Source organism: Vulpes vulpes, chromosome 3, assembly GCF_048418805.1.
Source record: "Vulpes vulpes isolate BD-2025 chromosome 3, VulVul3, whole genome shotgun sequence".
In the NCBI taxonomy this organism is placed as follows: domain Eukaryota; kingdom Metazoa; phylum Chordata; class Mammalia; order Carnivora; family Canidae; genus Vulpes; species Vulpes vulpes.
The window spans coordinates 95,772,154-95,795,720 of NC_132782.1; the positions used below are offsets into that span (position 1 = coordinate 95,772,154).

At 41.6% G+C, this 23,567-nt stretch overlaps 1 protein-coding gene and 1 pseudogene across 2 annotated transcripts in view; one reads left to right on the forward strand and one right to left on the reverse strand.

Moving 5' to 3' along the window:
- Positions 1-632: 632 nt before the first annotated feature.
- LCMT1 (leucine carboxyl methyltransferase 1) overlaps positions 633-23,567 on the reverse strand; it is a 43,606-nt gene continuing 20,671 nt past the window's right edge. For both annotated transcript variants that reach the window (XM_072751336.1, XM_072751335.1), the window contains exons 5-11: positions 23,408-23,469; positions 17,757-17,859; positions 9,852-9,972; positions 6,609-6,710; positions 5,935-6,026; positions 2,879-2,976; positions 633-851 (exon numbers count right to left, since the gene is read on the reverse strand). In XM_072751336.1, the coding sequence (XP_072607437.1) occupies positions 829-851; positions 2,879-2,976; positions 5,935-6,026; positions 6,609-6,710; positions 9,852-9,972; positions 17,757-17,859; positions 23,408-23,469 (601 nt within the window). In that variant the 3' untranslated portion in view covers positions 633-828. The remainder of the gene's footprint in view (positions 852-2,878; positions 2,977-5,934; positions 6,027-6,608; positions 6,711-9,851; positions 9,973-17,756; positions 17,860-23,407; positions 23,470-23,567) is intronic.
- LOC140598084 (myb/SANT-like DNA-binding domain-containing protein 3 pseudogene) lies at positions 13,275-14,095 on the forward strand (annotated as a pseudogene).

Below are 23,567 nucleotides of genomic sequence, written 5' to 3' on the forward strand. Positions count from 1 at the left end.
TCGGTTGCCACACTCATTTCCTCTAGAGGCTCTGAGAGTCTGTCTCCAGCTCTTTCCAGAGGCTGGTGGTCACCCACATGCTTGGTTTGGCTCCCTCCCCATCTCCAAAGTGCACTGCTCCTCGCTGGGCCCAATGGCACACCTTCTTCTCCTTCCACCCTCCCACCTCTCTGTGTAAGGACCCTGTGAGTGCACCGGGCCACACAGATACTCCTGGGCAGTCTCCCCATCTCAGAGACCTTAGCATAATCACACCTGCAAGCCCTCTTCGTTATATGAGGTAACACATTCAGAGGTTCAAGGGGCAGGAGTGGACATTTTAGGGGCCACTGTCCAGCTGGCTGCAAGAGCCAAGGAGGACACAAGCTGGCAGGTCGGGGTCAGGGCAGAGACAGAGGCAGAGTCCCACCCCCTGGTGGAGGTGGAGAACCGGGTCAAGGTGCCAGGTGCAACATCAGGTGCCATCACACGAGCACGCAGGAGTAAGCCCCACACAGATGCTGGGGTCTCAGCTGAGGCTGACTCACAGGGAGCAAGCTCAGGCCGGAGGAAGATTTGGGATCTTTGGTTTCAGCAGACGTGGAAAAAAACCAGAGCCAACCCGGGGGCAAGAGGGACCCACGCACGGGCAATTGGCAACAACTGAGATTTATTTCAACGATAAGTCAACGGGTACAGCAGGTGGTGTGACAACCCTAGGAGCTGAGGCTTCTCCAGTTGTGGATGAGGCTGGTGGGCCAGGTCTGGCCACCACTCAGGAAACTTGGCCCATCGACTCTGGGAAGGTCAGTGGCTTCGGCTCCTGGCTCAGCATGGACCTCCCACAGATTAGTAAACAATCTCCTTCAAACCTGAGGGAAGGAAACACACAAATGCTGTCAAGTGACTCATGCTGTAGAGCAGAGACAGCAGACAAAGGTGGGAGAACAAGGCCCTGCTGGACCCAGGCCCAGGGCGACACCTCCTCACGGCAGCTCTGTCCCCTGTGTGGTAGGAGGCGATCATCACAAGGAAGCAAGAGGCTGGACGAGGCTGTGTTTAGGAGGGTTTTGAGGGGATTCAGAAAGCACGGCCACAGCTTATGGGCTCTCTGAGGTTAATGCCAGAGGTCCATCCATTCGGTAATGAACTCTGAGCATATGGAGAGACGAGACGGATCCTTACCTCCCACGTTCGTTGCTGACATCACAGAACAGCCCTCGATGTAAAAATGTTCCATATGTTGAAACACTAGAATTGGCTTAATAATATTACAAACTACATTTCCAAAAGTGTGACAAAGTTGAGTCAAACCAGATGTAGCATCATGATAGATTTTTTTTTAATGTAGATTTTATTTATTTATTTTTTATTTATGATAGTCACACAGATTGAGAGAGAGAGAGGCAGAGACATAGGCAGAGGGAGAAGCAGGCTCCATGCACCGGGAGCCCGACGTGGGATTCGATCCCGAGTCTCCAGGATCGCGCCCTTTGGCAGGCGCCAAACCGCTGCGCCACCCAGGGATCCCATGATAGATTTTTTTTAAAGATTTTATTTATTTATTCATGAGACACACACACACACACACACACACACACACACACACACACAGAGACAGAGAGACAGAGAGGCAGAGACATAGGTAGAGGGAGAAGCAGGCTCCTCGCAGGGAGCCCAATGTGGGACTCGATCCCAGGACCCCAGAATTACGCCCTGAGCTGAAGGCAGGTGCTCAACCACTGAGCCACCCAGGTGGCCCCATGACAGAATTTTTATAAAACCATTAAAATTACGCTGAGTTTCTCACAGTGAGGGGAAATGGCTGTTATGATACTAAGTGGAAAAGATCAGGGCTCCAAGTACATTAAGCATAGAAATTCAATTTTGCTAAAAACAAAACACAGCTAAAAAAAGAGTGGAAAGAAAAAGCTACTAAGCTACTAGAGGTTCTCTCTGAGTGACAGGCACACAGCTGATTTTTCTTCTTCACTGGACTTTTTAGAAGCTTCCAAAGTCTCCACTAAGAATGACATTGTTTTAAATTGGGAGAGGGGAAGTGGGTAATAACAGTATAAAACCCCATGAACACATTCTTTTAAATAAAAAGACAAATTTAAAAGGATTTTGTGGGCTGAACTGCTTATAAACTATAGGAATGCTAAGCCCAGGGAGCATGATGAATGGCCTCATGTCAGCATGGAATGTTCTCAAAGGCCGCTGCCCTTGCATGTTCATGCTCTGGGTTTATTCTGGGGTCCCTGCCTAAGGCTGCATGTTCTTGGACGCATCTGTAGGACACAGAACGTCTGAAGGGCGGCTACTTTATAGCCAAGGCTGCACTGATATCTAAAATGGTCTGCAGGGGGCCAGAGAGATGCCCAAGGGAGGACACCAGAAGAAGCAAGACCCACATGGCACAGTTGTCAAGGAGGAAGTGAGGCAGGAAGGAACACTGACACAAGGATCCACACTCCCACCCAGCCCTCCTCTGCCAGGCTAGGGGGCTTCACCTCCGTCACAGGATATGAGGGGGAGAAATTTGGCCTGCAGCTGCACAGGTCAGCTGGAGACACATATGATGATTTGTATCCTGACCTCTAGTAAACGTGCTTATAAGGCGACTCAAAAGACAAAGGTTGGTTACTTTTATTAAGATTACTGCTTTAAACTCTCAAGGTCTATCGGTTTGTTAGTGTTGATATATGTGATTTATCTGAACAATTCATCTGGTTTCTGTGTGATAAAAACACAGAGAATAGAATAGCTCATTTTCTGCCTGGTGCTCATGGACCCACAGGTCTGATACTCCGTTTCTTTCCAGGCATGTCTTACGGTGTTTGGAGACCAAAAAAGGTCCCCATGTCTAGGGCCAATCAACAAAAGTAAAACCACATACCCAATTCATTTCCTCCTTTGGTTGCCCAACAAAGGCAGTAATGCTGCATGAGCTGTTCTAGAAGCTCCATTTCATCCAGGAATTCAAGTGACTCTATTCTGTGGGGAGAACAAAAATAGGACAATATCAAGCTTTACAATTAAAAATGAAGATCATGACCCCCAAGTTCATGCGTACAGAATGATGTTCATGTTATATTAAGGGGAAAGAAGCAGGCTGCGACATAGTAGGTATGGTGTGGTTCCATTTTAATTTATTTTTATTATTTAAAAATCACCATAAAGTTAAAAGACAAATGACAAACTAGAAAAAAAGATCTGCAACATAAATGACAAAGGGTAGATTTCCTTACTCTGTAAAGAGCTGTTAGACGTCATGAGAAAAACTTTCAAAACTCCTTTAAAAGACAGGTAAAAGACACGTTCACCAGAAGAGAAAAACAAGATGCTCTCAATCTCATTTAAGAGAAAAGGAACATAAATAAAAATACGAGATATTTTTTCAATGATCAGATTGACAAAGATAAAAAAAAAAGGGCTGATATGCACTTTAGCTAGGATATGAGGAAAGGTGCTCTCCTATGTTACTAGTTGGATTACAAAGTGGTACAAACCTCTCTGACTCTTCTATCAATGCTACAAATGCACATCCTTTCACTCAGCAATTTTGCCTTTAAGATTTTAGCCTATGAGTACAAAGATTGATGTTCCAGAACATTCACTGCAGCTTCCTAACACAAGTCCTTAAACCAGAAGAGCTGGGTTAAATAAATTAAAGCACGTTCATACAAGAAGATAACACACAGCTATCTGATAGGGCTGTATCACTGACAGGAACAGACTCCAAGGCTTACCACAGAGTTCAAAAAGTAACCAGTGTAGTAAATAATGTGCCAAGTATTAGGCTGGTAGTGAGGGGAACAGGATGGAAGGGTTGGTTTTGTTTTACTGTACATTACTTTATTCTCTGTTTTCTTTTATCATGCACTGGTATGACTTTTGTCAAAAAAGCATTTTAAATGTAAGCTTTAAGATATATGCACAAAGAAATATGCAAAACATATAAAATAACTTAAAAATTCTTTTTCTGTTGAAATATGGGCATGCCGGGGGAAATTTCATGCAATTCAAGAGTATAAAGAAGAAAACAGAAAATTATCCACATGCCCACTATTCACAATAGTCACTGATTATAGTCAGGAACTGCCATTCGTCCAGGCTGGGGGTGCAGAGGGGTGCACATACACGCCTTTGCTGCACACGTTTCTGTATTTGCACATCCATCTCGGTAGGCTGGCCTAAGAGTCACATCCGAACTGAGAGTGACTATGCCTAAGGAACTTTGCTTGCTTTCCAACTCATTTTACTGGAAGACACGTGATGCAGATTTGCCCAATGCCAAGTTCTACAAAACACAGCACCAACATGAAGGCTCCAGGATATTTAACACCATGTTTAGCTTATTAAGAGACACTAGATTGTGAAGGTGCTCCCTAGAGCATGGACTCCAAGGGCACACATATCTTTTGGTCTGTTTTGATCTCTGCCTTGTGCTTAGGAAAGCACATGGTACACAGCTGGCATTCAGTATTTGTTAAATAAACAGGCTTGCCTTGGACTTCTTTTTTATACACAGTATCCAGCAGAAGCCCTTGGCAAATGGGTTCCCAGAGCCAAGAGGGCTGTTCAGCCTCAGGCAAACAGACCATAGCCTGTCCCACCTCCTTTCCCACCCCTGTCAGGGATCTGCCTTGCTGGCTACACAGGCCACGGCAACAGGAGACAAAGGACGGCCTAGAAAAAGCTGCTCTCTCCAGTTTTAGCCTCCTCCCTCGGCATCCAGAAGAGCTGCTAGAGCATTTTCACTACCGATGCCTGACCAGGGCTATTCAAAAACAGTTGCTTTGACATGTAACAAATGAAAACCAGCCTGTAGGAAAAGAAAATTCTAGAAGACTCAAGAAAATATGGACCTGATCACATGGAGACCTCACTTTCACAAATCTTCAAGGCCTTGATGTAAACACTCGGTAAAAATAGTGATTATTTCTAAAAATTAATAGCAAGTTCTGTGGAGAAACAAGGCTAAAATTCTTCTGATTATATTGTAAGAGACCTATACGTGTAGGTTCCCAAAAGCATGAGGAAACACAAACCAGGAAGCATAAGGTAACGATAAAATATGAATTCAATTAAAGCTGGCACGAACACTGTCCAGAGACAAATACAGTGTTTATAACAGGGAAATTAACAACAAAATTGCACAATAAAACAAGGTACAAATAAATGCCCAGCTCTACACATAACTTAATTATTATAAAATTATTACTATCAATGTAATCTATCCACATAGCAATATAAATATTATGCACCATTGAACAGGACATGGGAACCTCCTATATTTCAGTATATTTTGGTATGTGAAGAGAAATACAATCAATTGTTAAGTTTCTAAAAGGGGAGGGTGATTTATAGACCAATGCATGTAACATGAATCTATAGATTCAAAAAACAGAAACCTATATATCAATATTCACCTTTACATATACACATAGAAAAATGCACTGCAACTTATTACTAACAGCAATTTCTAGAGGTGCACCTACAGAGTGCAACACTACTTTCTATTTCCTGCACGTCATACATAGTTTGAAAATTGTTTCTGAACAGTGTAGTTTATAATGAGGGGAGAAGTCCATTTAAAAATCTGCGAGCAGACCTTTCCCCCTTAGGAGACCTTGGACAACGTCATTTTCTTCCTCCTCCAAAACACCAGGATTGTGCAAAAGTTCCACCGCAGAGGGTGCTCTGGGAGTGTTACAGGTGTGGCTGCTTATTTTCACTAAAATAATCTGTTTTGGCATAAACCCTATCTCAGTGAGTGGCTAATGAGTTACTTTCAAGGTGCTATTAATGTTTAATCTGTACCAGCATATTAATTTATTTCAGAATAAGTCTAGTTAGGGTTTGAGGTTTTTTTTTTTTTTTACATTAAAGACAGCTATGCTTTTCATTCATAATCATTCGCTGAGACGCTAATTCTTGCTGATCCCGCACCTGCTCACTTCAGCTTGAGGCAGTTTACTATACACTTCCATCATGTCGACTGCTGATGCCGTTTCCCACCCATTCGACAGGAGCCGTTCTTTCTAGAATGTATGATGGAGAGAAATGGAGAAGGTACAAGGCACTGTTGTACAAATCCAAGACAGTCTTTAAGCACATGAGAATTTCCCTTAGAAGACTCCTCTTTTGAAAGCCTATCCTGGCTCCTATCTACCTTCTTTTTATTTTCCAATTTTCTACACCAACATGGACTGTTACAGTCACTCAAGTATTTATGATATTAAATCACTGGAATATTTTAATATTCTAATGATATACTATCTGGGATTTGCCTTAAAATATTCCAATGACAACACTAACAAAAACTGGGGATAAATAAAACAATATGGGTCAAATGTGAATTACACACTGGTTGATGGGACATGGGTGTTCCTTTTACTATTCCCTCTATGTTCATTATTATTTGAAAATCTACATAATCAAAGTTTTAAATAACAAGGTATAGGGAACGTAAATGTGTATTTTCCACACCAAGGGCTTGGACTTCCCTAGCATGATGACCTAGTGACCCACACAAAGCCCAACCTTCTCTGATCATGAAGGGAAGATGCCCTTCCCTGAGTGGCTAAGGGTACAAGAGGATGTCCCAGTCCCCACTCTCTGACCTGTGACTCTAATGACTTGCAGGTCTCTACTCCTGCCAGGTCACACTGTCGCCTCCGCAGGTTTTCGATCATGATCTGTCCAAACCGGTCATCCATGTTCACCTGGGAAGGGAAAGAGGAGGCTGGGCATTGCCAGAAGGGTTTTTTTGTTTCTCAAATATGCAAAATAGACACCACCACTCTATTTCTAACCAGTCTAGGCCGACATCTGCTAATACCCAATGCAGGTCACAGAAGCAGGTGCAGGACAGCATTCAGGACTGACAAGAACGTACACCGCTACAGCCCCTAGAAGGTGACTGGATGGTGTGTGCTCGGCCTGGGAGCCAGCCATGCCACTGCCAGCGAGCTGTTCTGCAGGTATACTCACACATGCATGCGAGGGTACAAGAATGTTTAGGGCAGCATTATGTGTGACAGGAAGAACCTGGAAGGGATTTAAATGCCCATCATCTGAGATCAGAGAAATTATAGCATGGTCATTTAATGGAATATTATTGCATTGCCATAAAACAGGAAAAGTTTTGGGACTGGAAAAGAGGACCCACATGTTGGTGCAGATACAGACGCAGATATAAAATAATGATGATAAACTCTTAAAGATAAGGTACAGAGGAATGTGTAGAATATGCTCCTACCTGCTTTTAAGAAAAAAAAACCTCTATGCTTATATACGCACAGAATAATGCTGGAATCTGGCCATGTAGCTTCCCAGGTTAAAAGGCAGGGTAGGAGAGAGACCTCCTTTCCTTGCCTATTCTTTTGTACTATTTGATTTTTTTTAAAAAATTTGCATGTGGTGTTACTTTTTGAATAAAGAACCATTTTAAACCAGTTTAAAAAAACATTAATGTATATATACACACAAATGCCACAAAACAGAATACAATACACCTTATCATAGCATATAGGCTATCACCCTATCACATACAAGGTATCAAAACATCATCATTTTAATACATACAATGCTTCCCAGAGTTCCTGTGACAACGCTGCCCGACAAGAACCAGCATTACTCTTTTGGTGGATGTATGAGGCTTAAGGCACTAATGGTCATAATGCACACTATTCTCTCAGGATCGAAGGGTGTCTGTGGGCACATGCTCTGTCGTTTCATTGCTTGGGTTTGAATCTTGGCCTGACACTTTCTAGCTGCAAGGCTGTGAGGCTGCAGGCAAGCTACCTAATCGCTCTGTGCTTCAGTTCCCTTACCCACAAAACCTGGGGGCTATTGTGATAAACAAGTTAATACACATAAAACTCATGGGATGTGCCTGCTATCTAGTTGGCAAATTCTACAAATCTGCCATCCTTATTTTATCGGTATTGACTTGATCATCACCCATGCAGTTTCTGTCATTTTAAATGACTGACCATAAAATCACTGAAGGCATGGGAGCACTTAATACACGTGGGATGCTGATGATTCTGTATTTGTTAGGAAATTAAGTTAAATGTTTATGATTCACAAAGTGAGATGAGAGGTGGGGATTGAGCCAGTTTAGGGATGGCTGTGGACAACAGATTGAAAACTGGAACATCCCCATGCCTGCTCCCAAGTGACAGAGTCTGTGGTCAAAATTCACTTCGTCCACCATCTCCATATGCTGTTTGAATAAGAGAATACACAAATGAAACAAGATGGACAAAGCTAGATGAACATCCACAATATGTGTAAACAGCAGAATTCATTTTCTCCAGGCATGGATCCTGCAGGCAAAGATGGATTCTCAGGATTTACAGAAAGGAAAGATGAAGCCAGCTACCTTTATACCCATACACCAGGACTGCACACTGAGTCTGAGGAATGCCCCCAATTGAAGAGAGGGAAGGAAGAAAAAGCAAACAAGAACCATCTATACAAGAATCTGGCTTGGGGCACAGGGTGGTGAAAAGGTCAACCAAGATCTAGTCTGAGATCTGTCCATAATATGTTGCAGTGGGCAAGGCATTTACTGCTCTAGTCTGTAATAAAATTTAAAAATAAAATGAGCTAAATCAATAAAAGTAAAATAAAAGCATCAATATAAACAACTACCATGTATTTAGTGCTTGTCCTGTGCCCACTGCTACATATCATCTCATGAGTTCCCATAAAAATCCAGAGAAGTTATCCCTTAAAAACAGGGCAGCCTGAGTGGCTCAGTGGTTTAGTGCTACTTTCAGCCCAGGGCGTGATCCTGGAGACCCCATATCGAGTCCCATGTCAGGCTCCCTGCATGAGGCTTGCTTCTCCCTCTGCCTGTCTCTCTGCCTGTCTCTGTCTCTCATGAATAAATAAATAAAAGCTAAAAAAAAAAAAAAACCATAATAACAAGGACCTGAGGCTCAGAGAGATCCAAAGAACAGCTCATGCCTGCCTAACAGCCAGGCAATGCTGTAAATGCTCTTATACAAATTAACTTGCTTCTTCCTCACTACCACCCTACGGAGTTGGGCTGTCATTATTTTCATTTTTCAGATAATAAGACAGGCACAGAGAAGTTATTAAACTTGTCCAGGTCATGCAGCTAGGCAGTTTACCTCCAGACCATGGACTCCCAACCACCATGAATTCTGTCTAAGGTCACACAGCCAAGCATAAGAACAAGGACCAGGATTTGGTTCCAAGCTGAATAATTCCAAACCTCTAAAACATAACCCTTTCCGTTAGGATCAGAAGAGAAAAACGGGCAGCCAGTGGACCAAATTCAGTGATCTTAGAAATTAAGAAATTTTATCTTAAAATCCTGCCTTGTAATTTATCCTGAAAAACTGGGGAGTTCTCAACTCTAGGCTCATATGCCCACAGGGTAACAACCAGCTGGCCACTCCCATGAGATGGGACATGGATTCTCTGGTTCACCACAGTCCCCACCATTCCTGCCTGCTTTACATTGGCCAACTCCGTCCATTTGTATCACCAGCCTTTCTCTGAAGGAATCTGATTTTGCTACCCCTAAACCCACAGGACAGCCAAAAGTCCCTCCATCATGGTCTGTGGCTCTATAGTACATACAATGATAAAATAAGAACTCAAAAAACTTTTATAAAGGCCAAGATAGAAGTTCCAAAGTCTCTGGCTATAGGTTCACAGGAGGTCAACAAATTAGGAATACTGGGGATTGCAACAATCAATGAGAAAGGAAATATGTGAGTGGCCAGAGGTAGAAGGAAAATAAGTGGGCATACTGAAGTTGCTCAAAGAGCGTAAGCCACCAAGGGAATACAAGCAGAATGCAAATGCCTCATGCTCCCGTTTACCTGTTCGTAGTTTATGAACATGGCAGTCTCAAAATTGTTGGCTGCCCATTTGAGAAGGTTGGCAGACTGTTCCGGAGTCATGTAAACCAGCACACATTCAGTTATCAGGAGTGTTGGCAATCTTAAGAGAAGAAAAACAGGCACATATGTATGTATTCATCAAACCGGGACTCTCTAGGGGTGCCTGGGTGGCTCAGTCAGTTAAGCACCAGCTCTTCGTTTCGGCTCAGGTCATGACCTTAGGGTGGTGAGATCAAGCCTTGTGCTGGGCTCCCTGCTCAGTAGGGAGTCTGCTGGAGATCTTCCTGTCTGCTTCTTCCTCTGCTGCTCCCCTTACTCACATGCATACTCTCATAATTAAATCAAATCTTCAAGTATACATTAAAATGAATGGAACTCTAATGGCACACACATGGCAGTACTGGCAGGGCAGGAAAACTCTGTTTTTCACACCCCAGGAGAATATGACGTACTGAACAAGTGCATTAACAATCAATGTACTAATAGATATAGAATACCATCACGACCCAAAGTTTTGGGACTGTAAAAAGGTGAGCAATGAGCAAGGATTTGTCCTGCTTGTGAAACAGTGTTAAAGGTGTGTGGTGGTATGTAAACATGGCTACAAATTCTCCCTCATCCTGCATGCACATGGTAACAATGTGACTCTGCAGACCATTCCATTCCACAGGCAGATACTCTTTCCCTTCCCCTGGAATCAGGCATCCTGATCTGCCTGCTGTCCACATATGAGCGAACTATAGGGGATATCGGCTATACCTGGGCCCAGCAGAAGAATCTGCTAGTGAAGCCCAGCCCCAACTGTTAACTTGCAGAATCCTGAGCAACTTATGAATTGCTCTAAATTGTGAGTTGTTCTAAAGTATGAGTTCTTCTAAACCACTGAGTTTGGTGAGATTTTGTTACATATCAAAAACGGATACAATGCAGAAACAGTGATACTCATTTAACCAAATCTAATTCTTCTTCTCTAAATTTTTACCATTGAGAATTGACAACAACACGAACAGTCTTCAGGAAATGACACTTACTAGTGTGCACTCTGACTTACCAGACCTGAAGAATGAACAAATGATGGAATAGGAAAAACAATAAAGTCCTCGAGAAATCTCTAAAAGCCTTAATTCTTAAAAGGGAACATGGGCAGCTCCAAATTATGTGAGCTCTGCTGGTTTAGTCCTGACTCCTTTACTGGATCCTCTTTCCTTCTCTGCTCCTATATATTGCTGTTCCTTGGGGCTGATTACTGTTTTACTCAAAAAGTAGGTGGGTTATCTTTTTTATTTTTTTAAGATTGATCGATTGATTGATTTTAGAGACAGTGTGCACATGGGAAGGGGGAGGGGCAGAGCGAGAGAGAGCACCCTGAGCAGACTCCCTGCTGAGCACAGAGCCCAACATGGAGCTCAATCCCATGACCCTGAGATCATGACCTGAGCTGATATCAAGAGTCAGACACTCAACCAACTGAGCCACCCAGGTGCCCCACAAGTGGGTTACTTCTGTCCAACTTTATTGGTGAGGGAATCTCAAAACAAATAAATTATCTGAACTCGAATGCCCAAGGAAATAGTTGAAAAGAATATGGTATATGTTACTGTCAGAATGGAAGGAAGCTGTATAGCTGGACTCAGTGCACAGACCCACAATCACCAGAAAGTCTACCCACAAATAAGTGCCAACTCTGACCTGACCGTATCAATTATCCACTGTTACTATTCATCTGGATTTCCTTTTTTTTTTTTGGGGGGGGGGGGGAATGGAAAGTTATATAACTCAAGTTATTTATGGATATATATCCAAATACTCTCTGGACTCAACTGGATCATGGTAAAAAGAAACTAAGGGCACTAGAACCAGAAGAAAGTCAATTAAGTCTGAGTTGCAAGCAAAGTTGAAAATTAGAAAGAAAAACATTAAAAATATATTTTTAAAATTAGCAATAAGTTTTTAAACCCCAAATTATATCAACAGAAATGATTAGAAAAAGTGAAGAAGGAGTGGGGAAAAAGTTCCAAACCATGAACAGGTTGACAATTAGAGAAATATAGCTCCAAAAGCCTGTTCAATGCAAAAGGTGCCCATTATGACTTATTACCATGTGGGGAAGCCAGGTGAAGAAGTCTACATGGGAATTTTTTATATTATTTTTACAAATTTTTTGTAGATTCAAATTATTTGAAAATGAAAAGTTAAAGTTTTAAGGGTATTTTAAAGAGGTAGTCATTGGTAATTTTATTTTATTTTTTTTTCATTGGTAATTTTAAAAACAGAATTCCTACTTTTCAAAATATAAGTGAAAGCAAAGCAAAACGAAGACAGCCATAGAGGAAAACACAAAGCACAAATGAAGTCCTGTAGAATTATATATGTAATTCTAACACTTCTACCATAGCAACTGTTCTTCATCCATTTTGTAGATGTCCAAAAGCAAGGCAAACTTCCCTATGAAGAGCTAGCCTGATTTTAACTGATTATTTCCCTGGTCTTTTAGCACATTTGCTCCAATAGCAGGTTACTACAGTGGTAGGAGGCTGCAGCTGGTTACCACAGTGGCCATAGTAATCTACAGGAGACTCTATGTGCAAATTTTTGTTCAACTGCTTTCCCAAGCATATTTAATCTTCAAGACCGTCTTATAAAGTAGGTTTTACTCCAGTTCATAAATGAAGAAATAAGGTTCAGAGAGGCTTCTGGGGGATTTTAAGAAAACAAAACAAAAACAAAAAACTGTCCCTATTAAAGAACTTGTAAGCAGGAGAGGTCACCTGGAACCCAGGATCAGATTCCAACACTCAGGCCCTCCTCATTCTGAGAGGGCTCCAGGTATACCAGTGTTAGCTTTGAGTAATCTATTGATCCTCACTCACTACTGTGCCCCCAAGAAAACCAGTGGTGTCCTTGAAAGTGAAACATCACTGCTTCTAAAAGAAGAATACACTATAGGCTGCGATCTGGGAACCATATAAAGGGTTTCCCAAACGAAAAAAGAGGCATATTACGTACAGTGCATTGACCTGGCTCTCTGAACACTCAGTGAGAAAGACAAAGAGATAGTAAGCACTGGGTTAGTGAGTGCCATCCCGGACATCTGTGCAGGCAGAGATGCCAATCCCAACAATGACAACCTGGTTTTTCTAGGCTAACCACGTTAACAAGAACGTCAAAGTGCAGGGATGACAGCCATCACTTTAACGAAAGATGTGGCTTACAGACCCGCAGCCCGCGGGTGGCCCGCGAGGGGGCTTCGGCTCCTGGGCTTTGTGGCCACCGCTGCAGCCTGGTGCTCTGGAGCCACCACTCTGGGAGCCCGGGGCCCTCCAGGCCGCCTCCGCCCCCACCTTGCCAGCCCCTCCCCCATCACCGCAGGATAGCTAACAGCCAGGACAAACTTAGTGGAAAATGCAAAACAATGAAATTATAAAACCTGCCAAACACTTCTCCGAGTTGGAAAAGAGCATCCTGCTTGCTTTGGTAGAAAAGTACAAATAAGTGCTGGAATATAAGAAAAGTGATGCGCGAACTACTGCACTCAAGCAGCATACCTGGCAGGCTCTCGGCCACGAATACAACTCTCAGCCAAGCGTGTCACTGTGGGATTTCAAACAGCTGAAGAAGTGCTGGGAGAACATCAAGGCTTGGACCAAAAAGATTATGGCCCGTGAGAGGAGAGAGAAGGTGAAACGGAGCATCAACCCTCTTCTGAGCACGCACGTGCTCAGGAAGAAGATGGCCAGCATGCTGCCGGAGCAGCTCTACTCCCTGTGGAGCCCTCCAGATGAGGAGCCAGAATACCACCCTGACAACGCAGCCCAAGAATCATTCGCTATTTCAAATAGAGAACTGTGCGATGATGAGAAAGAGTTCATACATTTTCCAGTGTGTGAGGGGACCTCTCAACCTGAACCCTCGTGTTCACCTGTCAGAATCACAGCCAATAAACACTCCAGGAGCAAAACCTCTCAGGAAGGTGCTTTAAAAAGATGCATGAGGAAGAACACCATCAACAGATGTCCATCTTACAGCTGCAGCTGATACAAATGAACGAGGTGCATGTGGCCAAAATCCAGCAGATAGAGTGGGAGTGTGAGATGGCAGAGGAGGAACACCGCATAAAAATGGAAGTTCTCAATAAATAGATGTATTGGGAAAGAAAGCTACAAACTTTCACCAAGGAGTGGCTTGTCTCCTCATTTAACTGGCCCTTTCCTAATTCACCCTAAGACTGCCGGGTCGGCTCCCTTGTAACCAGCCCGTGTGGGCAAAGAAAGTCTGGAACGTGAACTTGCGGTCAGGAACTTGTAACAGAGCTACAACTAGGAAACTTGGAGCGGTAGTAGTCGCGTATTTAAGAATACATTCAGGTAAACAGCTAACTGCACCCTGTGTACCCCTTCAGTGGCAAAGAAGTTGTACCAGTCTCCTGAAAATGATCACTATGAGTGCTATAATTCTGAATGTAATGTCTCTTAATTAGAATTCATACAAGAACCATGTGCAAGTGTTTTTTTTTACATCAGATTGCAAGTGTGACTATAAGAAAGTGTGGCTGATTTTTTTCTTATTAGACAGCAGAACTTTTCTAGCCAAATGAATGCGCTCCTATTGAAAGCAGCAGAAAGACCCAGGAGGCCACACATTGTTTCTGCAGTGGTGGTGCTGTTGCTCAGAACTTGTGGGAAGTCGTTAGGGAACCTCCCTGAGAGCCACACACAGCAGCTCATTGTTTTTTTTTTTTTCCTTATCAGTGTCATTTGAGTGGCTTTTCTGATTTTAAACAGTCCAACAAAACTAAAAGACAACCTACAGAATGGGAGAAGATATTTGCAAATGACATATCAGATAAAGGGCTAGTTTCCAAAATCTATAAAGAACTTATGAAACTCAACACCAAAGAAACAAACAATCCAATCATAAAATGGGCAAAAGACATGAAGAGAAATCTCACAGAGGAAGACATGGACATGGCCAACATGCACATGAGAAAATGCTCTGCATCACTTGCCATCAGGGAAATACAAATCAAAACCACAATGAGATACCACCTCACACCAGGGAGAATGGGGAAAATTAACAAGGCAGGAAACAACAAATGTTGGAGAGGATGCGGAGAAAAGGGAACCCTCTTACACTGTTGGTGGGAATGTGAACTGGTGCAGCCACTCTGGAAAACTGTGTGGAGGTTCCTCAAAGAGTTAAAAATAGACCTGCCCTACGACCCAGCAATTGCACTGTTGGGGATTTACCCCAAAGATTCAGATGCAATGAAACGTCGGGACACCTGCACCCCGATGTTTCTATCAGCAATGGCCACAATAGCCAAACTGTGGAAGGAGCCTCGGTGTCCATTGAAACATGAATGGATAAAGAAGATGTGGTTTATGTATATACAATGGAATATTACTCAGCAATTAGAAACGACAAATACCCACCATTTGCTTCAACGTGGATGGAACTGGAGGGTATTATGCTGAGTGAAATAAGTCAATCGGAGAAGGACAAACAGTGTATGTTCTCATTCATTTGGGGAATATGAATAATAGTGAAAGGGAATATAAAGGAAGGGAAAAGAAATGTTGGGAAATATCAGGAAGGGAGACAGAACATAAAGACTCCTAACTCGGGGAAACGAACTAGGGGTGGTGGAAGGGGAGGAGGGCGGGTGTTGGAGGGGAATGGGTGACGGGCACTGAGGTGGACACTTGACGGGATGAGCACTGGGTGTTTTTCTGTATGTTGGTAAATTGAACACCAATAAAAATTAATTAAAAAATAAATAAATAAATAAATAGGAGATCAAATGTTACAAAAAATAAAAAAATAAAAAACAGTCCAGCATTTGGAAGAATATATATATATTTAAATATCTTATTTGTTTATTCATGAGAGACACAAAGAGAGAGGCAGAGACACAGAGGGAGAAGCAGGCTCCACGCAGGGAGCCCGACGTGGGACTCGATCCTGGGTCTCCAGGATCACACCCTGGACGGAAAGTGGTGCTAAACCCCTGGGCCACCGGGGCTGCCCGGAAGGATATTTTCTAATGTGGCTCATAAACTGCCTTTTAAGGCCTTTCCCCCAAAGAGGAGTTCCAAATAGCAGCTCCAACCGTGATAGTTTTGTTGGAACTAAGGATGTAACTGCTTTGAGGGAGAAACGTTCATTTAGATTTCTACAATCTGTCATGTCTGTTTTATTAAAAGATAAGACTTGGAAAAAAAAAAAAAAAGATGTACCAGGAAGGTCAAGCTTCAACTCCCTACACTCCCTCCTGTGTATTGCCCAAAGCTCATCTGTATTTGTGACCTGCCTACACTCTCCTTCCTCCCCTCTCAAAAGAATGAGATCTTTCCCTTCCCTCCAAGGCTCTTAAGCCTCTGTCCCATTTACAGCCTCTTCTCTACTGGTGATTTCCCTAGTAGCAACTCTCTTTAATCATTCGCCACTGAATCTTTGCCTTCAATTTATTTATCTTTATTTTTTAAAGATTTTATTCATTTATTCATGAAAGACACAGAGAGAGAGGCAGAGACATAGGCAGAGGGAAAAGCAGGCACCCCGCAGGGAGCCTGATGCAGGACTTGATCCCAGGACCCCAGGATCACGACCTGAGCCAGAGCGAGACGCTCAACCACTGAGTCACCCAGGTGCCCCTTTAACTTAGTTTTAAAGTCACTTTCCATTTCCCCTACGTTCCCCTCAAACCTCTCCCTTGAGTTACTCACCTCAAATATTGTTGAACGTGTCATCTTCGCTGACAGTAAGCTGTATAGACATGTCTTTTACCTACCTCCCCCACTGGTGAATTCCAATCTAATTCTGAGCAGCATCAGTGTGCTAAAACCATGCATTTCACTCCCCTCCACTGTTCCCCAAAGGTACCTGTTCCCAAGAATTTGATGTAAACACTTCCAGTCCATTTTTAAAATATTTCTGTGATACATACATGTAATCATCGAAGTATATATAGTATTTTGAGGGTTTGATTTTACACACTTGGTATCACACTGTGTATATTATCCTACAACTTGATTTTTATTAATACATTATGTGTTTTGAGTTCTCTCCATGTTAATCTAGGTCATGTGTTTTACATGTTGTTCATTCTTGATGGACATTCAGAATGTTTCTAATTTTCTGCTACTAAAAATGGTGCCCATGACAAACATCCTACTTGTAGATACATGCAGACCTTCTTGGGATGCACACATCCCAAAGTAGAACACACTACTGTATCATACAGTATACTTGCTCATGGGGAACTTCCAGATTGTTCCTCATAATGACTGCACCAAATTCACTTGCACCAGTGGTGCCTGATCATTCTCATTTTCCCATAAACCTTGCCAATACTTGACGTCAGACTTTTACATTTTTGCCAACTTGAACGGAGTTAAAAAAAAAAAGAGTTCCCTCTGATCACTACTGAGGTTCAACATATGACACTCATATTTCTTCTTTGAGCTACCTTGTCATCTCTCTTTTGACACTCAATTTCTTCTTTGAGCTACCTTGTCATCTCTCGTTTGCCTTTTTCCTATGGGACTTACTTTTTTCTTTTACAGTTTTTCTTTATGTATTCTGGATACTAGTCCTTTCTTTATATAATTGCAATTACAAGTTTCTATGCATTTAATTATCTTCTCTCAAACTTTATATTAGGCATCAGTATGTTACAAAAGTAACACACGTAATTCTGATGTGAAAACAGGCTTGAGGAAATTTTGCTTCTAAGAATATTTCAGAAAACCACTTTCAGGAGCAATGAAACGATAAACATTTCAGAATAAAAAATGGGATGCATGTTATCATGCTGCAATTTTAACTGGCCTTATATTAGCAAGAAATCACAAATGCATAAGAGGTTAAAAAAAAAAATCTCACTGTGGATTTATGTTACATTTCTTTAGTTTCTCTTCCAGTTCAGGTAAATCTCGGAGATCTGCTCCAACAATGGCATATCTCTTTGAATCCAAAAAGTGTCCATCTGTAAATCCAAGAACAGATTATCATTTCAACAGAAATGAGATTAATAATCATGAGATTACAATTTAATGGATTTTTTTTTTCAAAATTAAATTTATTGTTTTTCTCCATTATAAAAATACATGCTCTGTTATGGGGGGAAAAGTCAGGAAGGAAAAGGGTAGAAATGAACCAAAACCACACCTTCCAAAGATAACAATTAGTATTTTGGTGTAGAACATCCCAGCCTTTTTTCTAGTGCATAAACTCACATACGCAACATAAACACATTCTTACAAAAATACACACATACCTCACACAGAAAAGAGAAAACAGGGCCAAGTCTTTTGAAAATTGCTGTTCTTACTTAACAGTAACAATGACATCATTCTCTGTAATAACTTCCTGGCATTCCATGAGTGGATAAAACAACTTACTCAGCCAATCTTTCACTATTAGATATGTGGTATTTCCAAGTCTTCTCCATCTGAAGCACTGCAATGAGCAACTTTGTATAGACATCATGAAATACCTGTCAAGTAGGTCTCTATGAGTGGAATTAGGAAGTCAAAGGATAAGCCTATGTAAATACTGGTACCGACTGGCTGGTTGCTCTCTAAATGTTGTGCCAATCTATGAGATACTGTGTGTAAAAGAAAATTGTTTCTATACTATTTACAAATAAAATGATATTTACTTTAAAATATTTAAAATATTGTAATTAAAAAAATTTTTTTTAATATTTAAAATAAAACTCTAGCAGAGGGACACCTGGAGGGCTTGAGCATCTGCCTTCGGCTCAGGTCGTGAACCTGGAGTCCCAGGATTAAGTCCCACATTGGGCTCCCTGGATGGAGCCTGCTTCTCCCTCTGCCTGTGTCTCTGCCTCTCTGTCTCTCATGAAATAAATAAATACAATTAAAAAAACAAATACTCCAGCAGAGATTGGAGATGGAATGGTTTACATAGTGGTTCTCAAGCTTTGGCAGCCACATGCACCTGGAAACCTCGTTAAACCACAGATTGATGGGCTCCACCCTGAGTTTCTGATTCAGTAGATCATTCAAAAGTAGAATTTTTTCAAATTCTTTCAAAAGTTAGAAATCTGTATTTCTAACAAGTGCCCAGGCAGTGTTGCTGCCACGAGTTTATAGGATTAACACTTTTAGAACCACTGGTACAGATGAAGTTGGCCACAGTTAATATTTAGGTATTGGGTACATGGGGGTTCACTGATTTATTCTTACGTATGCCTGAAAATGTTGTCAATTTAAAGTTTAAAAAATGGATTATAATTCAAAAAAAAAAAAAAAAAAAGAAAAAGAAAAAAGAAAACTGCTTGGTTGTTTACCCAAAACATTGCTTGCTCAGCTTCCTGAAGGGTACAAACCATGGAAGGAACTGGAACATCCAACAGCCATCCTGTATCAGTGCTAATGGCTCAGGTTCGCTTGGCTCTGAGGGTCATGGGAGAAAAAGGGGAAGAGGCTAAACCACAGTGTGTCTGAAAACTCTCTGATGCTGGTAACCTCATTTGGCTGACTCAAATACACTGGGCCACATACCATTAAGCTAAAAGAAGTACCTCCTGGGAACCTGTTAGATGTCAGCCAAGCAAGGAAATCCAAAGTCAACCAATGTGCCACAAGACCCAAGTCAGAAAAAGAACATGAAGACTATGAAGGCATTTGTCTGCCGTATTAGGAGATCAAATAATGATTCCTTTTTTTTTTTTTTAAATTTTTTTTTTTTTTAATTTATTTATGATAGAGAGAGAGAGAGAGAGGCAGAGACACAGGCAGAGGGAGAAGCAGGCTCCATGCACCGGGAGCCCGATGTGGGATTCGATCCTGGGTCTCCAGGATCGCGCCCTGGGCCAAAGGCAGGCGCCAAACCACTGCGCCACCCAGGGATCCCCAAATAATGATTCCTAAACACCTGTGTGCCTTCTTGTAAACAATATACATAATAATAAAAAGCATGCTTCGAGTGAGTTATTCTATCCCTGATCCAAAAAAAAAAAAAAAGAGAGAGAGAGAGAGATGGACTACAAAAACACCAGCACATTTATTCATTTGAGCATTCAAGGGTGTATTTATTCAATCAACAATCTCTGCATGCCAGACACTGTTCTTCTAGGTGATGAACAAGAAGAGCAAGGTCCCTGCATCTCATTAGGCTTACCCTCCCTACAAAGGAGGGAGGGAGATAATGAATCATTAAACAAAGGAAGAATTAAGAGACTATCAGAGTATTAGGTGCTATGAAGCAAATAAATAGGAAAAAAAAAAATAGGAGGGCAGGGGTCAGTCTTTCACCTGTTGGTCAAAGAGGGCTTCTCAGAGGAGGCAGCAGCTAACCTGAGACATGGATGATTTAAAGGAGCCAGAGAAGCAAAATTAGGGGAAGGGAGTTCTAGGCCAAGGGAAAAGGAAGTGGAAAGGCCCAAAGGTGACAGTAAGCATGGCACATTCAGAGGACAGCAGGACAAAGTGGCCAGATCACAGTTACTGTTATTGTGATCAAAAGTAAAATTCGAAGGCAGACAAGAGGCCTGCTTAACTCTGTGAGTCCCAACCAGTGGATTTAAGTAGGGGAATAAGAGAACCTGATTTACTCATTCTGAGTTACTTTTCACTGTGTGCCCATTTTTTTTTTAAATTTTTTATTTATTTATGATAGTCACAGAGAGAGAGAGAGGCAGAGACACAGGCAGAGGGAGAAGCAGGCTCCATGCACCGGGAGCCCGACGTGGGATTCGATCCCGGGTCTCCAGGATCGCGCCCTGGGCCAAAGGCAGGCACCAAACCGCTGCGCCACCCAGGGATCCCCATTTATATACTTTCAATTTTCTACCCTGTGCACATTTCAGCTTAAAAAGACATCAATTCAAAGATACATTTTTTTTTCTGCTTTAACGTTTCTGAAATCAGGATGCATCGAATAGTCAATAACATACCAGTTTAATTTGTCAGCACTTTTTCTTTCCTAATGATAAATAAATAGTAGTGAAACTCACAGTCGCAGCCTCATAGGTTTGATGAAACAGGATAATGTTTCAATTAAATTCGTATCAGTTTTATGATGACCTACCGCTTTTCTCAAGTCTTCACTCACATTTGTATTTTATTTATTTCTGTTTGAACTATCTCTCTCAGTATGAAGGCAAGATCAAAAACTATAAAGGACAGGACCAAAAAATGTGCTTACATCAAACATACATACAGAGTTCAAAAGCAAGCAAAAGACTAAGAAAAAAAGGTGCCCAAAAAAGGCTGACAAGGGACTTTTATCAAAGAACGTATCTTTATGGTATAAAGGGCTCCTATCAATTGAAAAGAAAATGAAACAAAGCAACTGAAACAAATATGAACATTGGCAATAAAATGAAAATTTACAAAGAAATCCCACAGGCCAATAAAAGGAAGGAAGGATGCTGCATCTCATTAGCACATTCAAAGTCATTTAAAAAATTTTTAATTAATAGGTTTGGCAGAATTTTTTTTTTTTTAACGGTAATAGCCAATGTTAGTGAGGGAACAGAGTTCCCTCATCTATTTGAGAGAAAATACAAATTAGTAAAAAGGGTCTTGAAGAGCAGTTTGGCAGTAGCTATTAGAATTTGTAAGGCACAATTCTGTGAGCCAGCAATTCCTGCAAAAATTCACACGTACCTATGCTTTCTACAACACTGTTTAATAGAAAACCATAAAAAAAAAAAACACAGCAATCTAAAGGACCATCAATACTGAACACATTAAGTAAAATGGAATTTCCATGCAAAGGAGTACTATAAAGCCATCAGAAATAATGAAGTAAACCTATCTATGGCAACACAAAGACAGCCATGATTTGCTAGGATGCAAAAAGAGCAAGTTATAAAGCAGTATGTGTAAATTATCCTCTTTATTAAAATTACACATAAATCTATTTCTTTTTAGAAATACAAGGGTGACTGGGGGGTTCAGTCGCTTAAGCAGTTGCCTTCAGCTCAGGCCAAGTTCTGGGACTGAGCCCTGAGTTGGGCTCCCTGCTCTTCCAGGGGCCTGCTTCTCCCTCTCCCTCTGCCCCAACCCCTGCTGTGTGCTCATTCTCTTTCTCTCTCTCAAATAAAATATTAAAAACAAAAAACAAAAAACTATAGATTCACTCATTTAACAGATATATTGTTGAACAATGTATGTATGTATTTATTTATTTTTTAAATTTTTATTTATTTATGATAGTCACAGAGAGAGAGAGAGGCAGAGATATAGGCAGAGGGAGAAGCAGGCTCCATGCACTGGGAGCCCGATGTGGGATTCGATCCCGGGTCTCCAGGATTGCGCCCTGGGCCAAAGGCAGGCGCTAAACTGCTGCGCCACCCAGGGATCCCGTATGTATTTATTCAATGCATATATATATTTTTTTTCAACAAAAATTTATTAAACTTTTTATATACCAGGCACTGGATTATATTTCTGTGTGTGTTTTCTTATGTGTCATATTTATCTGTCTCTAGATGTATTATGCATCCATAGGAGAAAACACTCTAAACACTGGTTATCTTGGTGAGGGTAGGAGCTTATGGAGAGTCTTTACTTTTACCTCATATATTTCTGCATTGATGGATTCAAAGTAATGCAAAGTGTGACCTCTTTCATTATAGGTAATCATTCTGACACACGTATTAACCAAATATATAGAAAATTATGGTAGCTTCCATGTGGAGAAAACAGGCCAGCAAATGGCAGTGTCTGAATAGGTTCTACTTAAAATCTGCAGGAAGGAAACAAAGGCTGGGGGAGATATTATTTCTGTGGGAGTTTCTTTGCTAGGAGCATGACCATGGCACTGCAGTTGCATAGAGGCCTGTCTAGTTGTCTGATGTTTACTGTGTTATCTGTGTCTATCTTCCAAGAAGGCCATCCTCCCTGGCCATGTCTTCTCACCTGAATTATTACTAAGTCCTTTGAACTTCTCTGCCAGACACAGACTGAATATGATGGGAACATTCTGGAAGAGGTTTACCTTGGTTCAAAAGGCTTAGAACAGTTGTTGGAAACATTCATAATTAAAACGTGAGGGGGAAAACCGAGCACAGGGACCAAGGAGGTAACATAACAGGTGGAACAGGTCAGGTACAAATCAACAGGGAGCAGTGGGGACACAAATGGAGGACGCACAGCCCTCCTCCATGAGGCAACCATGCTGGAGTCAGGGTCTCATGCTGCCAGATTGGATTTTCCCAAGGAAATCTGGAAATGGAGACTTTCAGGAAAAAAAAATCTATTTTTGAAACGTTCGCAACTCATTGAAAAAAATGTTTTAAAGATTTAGGATCGGGGACCTATGGATATCTAAGAAGAGCCAGTCAAACAACCGTTTTAAACTCCTTCACAGTAAATGTGATGCAGTGGAAATGTACCAGCAAGAGTATATGCTGTCTGACATGATGTGTGCATACATGTAGGCACACACACACACACACACATATATACACAACACACCAACTTTAAGAGGAAAAGCGGGACAAAAAGCAAAGATAGTCATATAGTCCATACTCTATCACTTAGGTTAAGGGTACTTGCCGATTTGAAGTGTGTCGTCTGCATGCAATTCTATAATGGGTTGTGATAAGAAAGGCTTGACTCTGGGAAGATGGGAAAGAGAGAGAAATGAGGAAAAATGCAAACAGTTTCAGCAAAAAATGCAAAAATCCACTAAAGAAATGGCAAGTACATCCTGCTC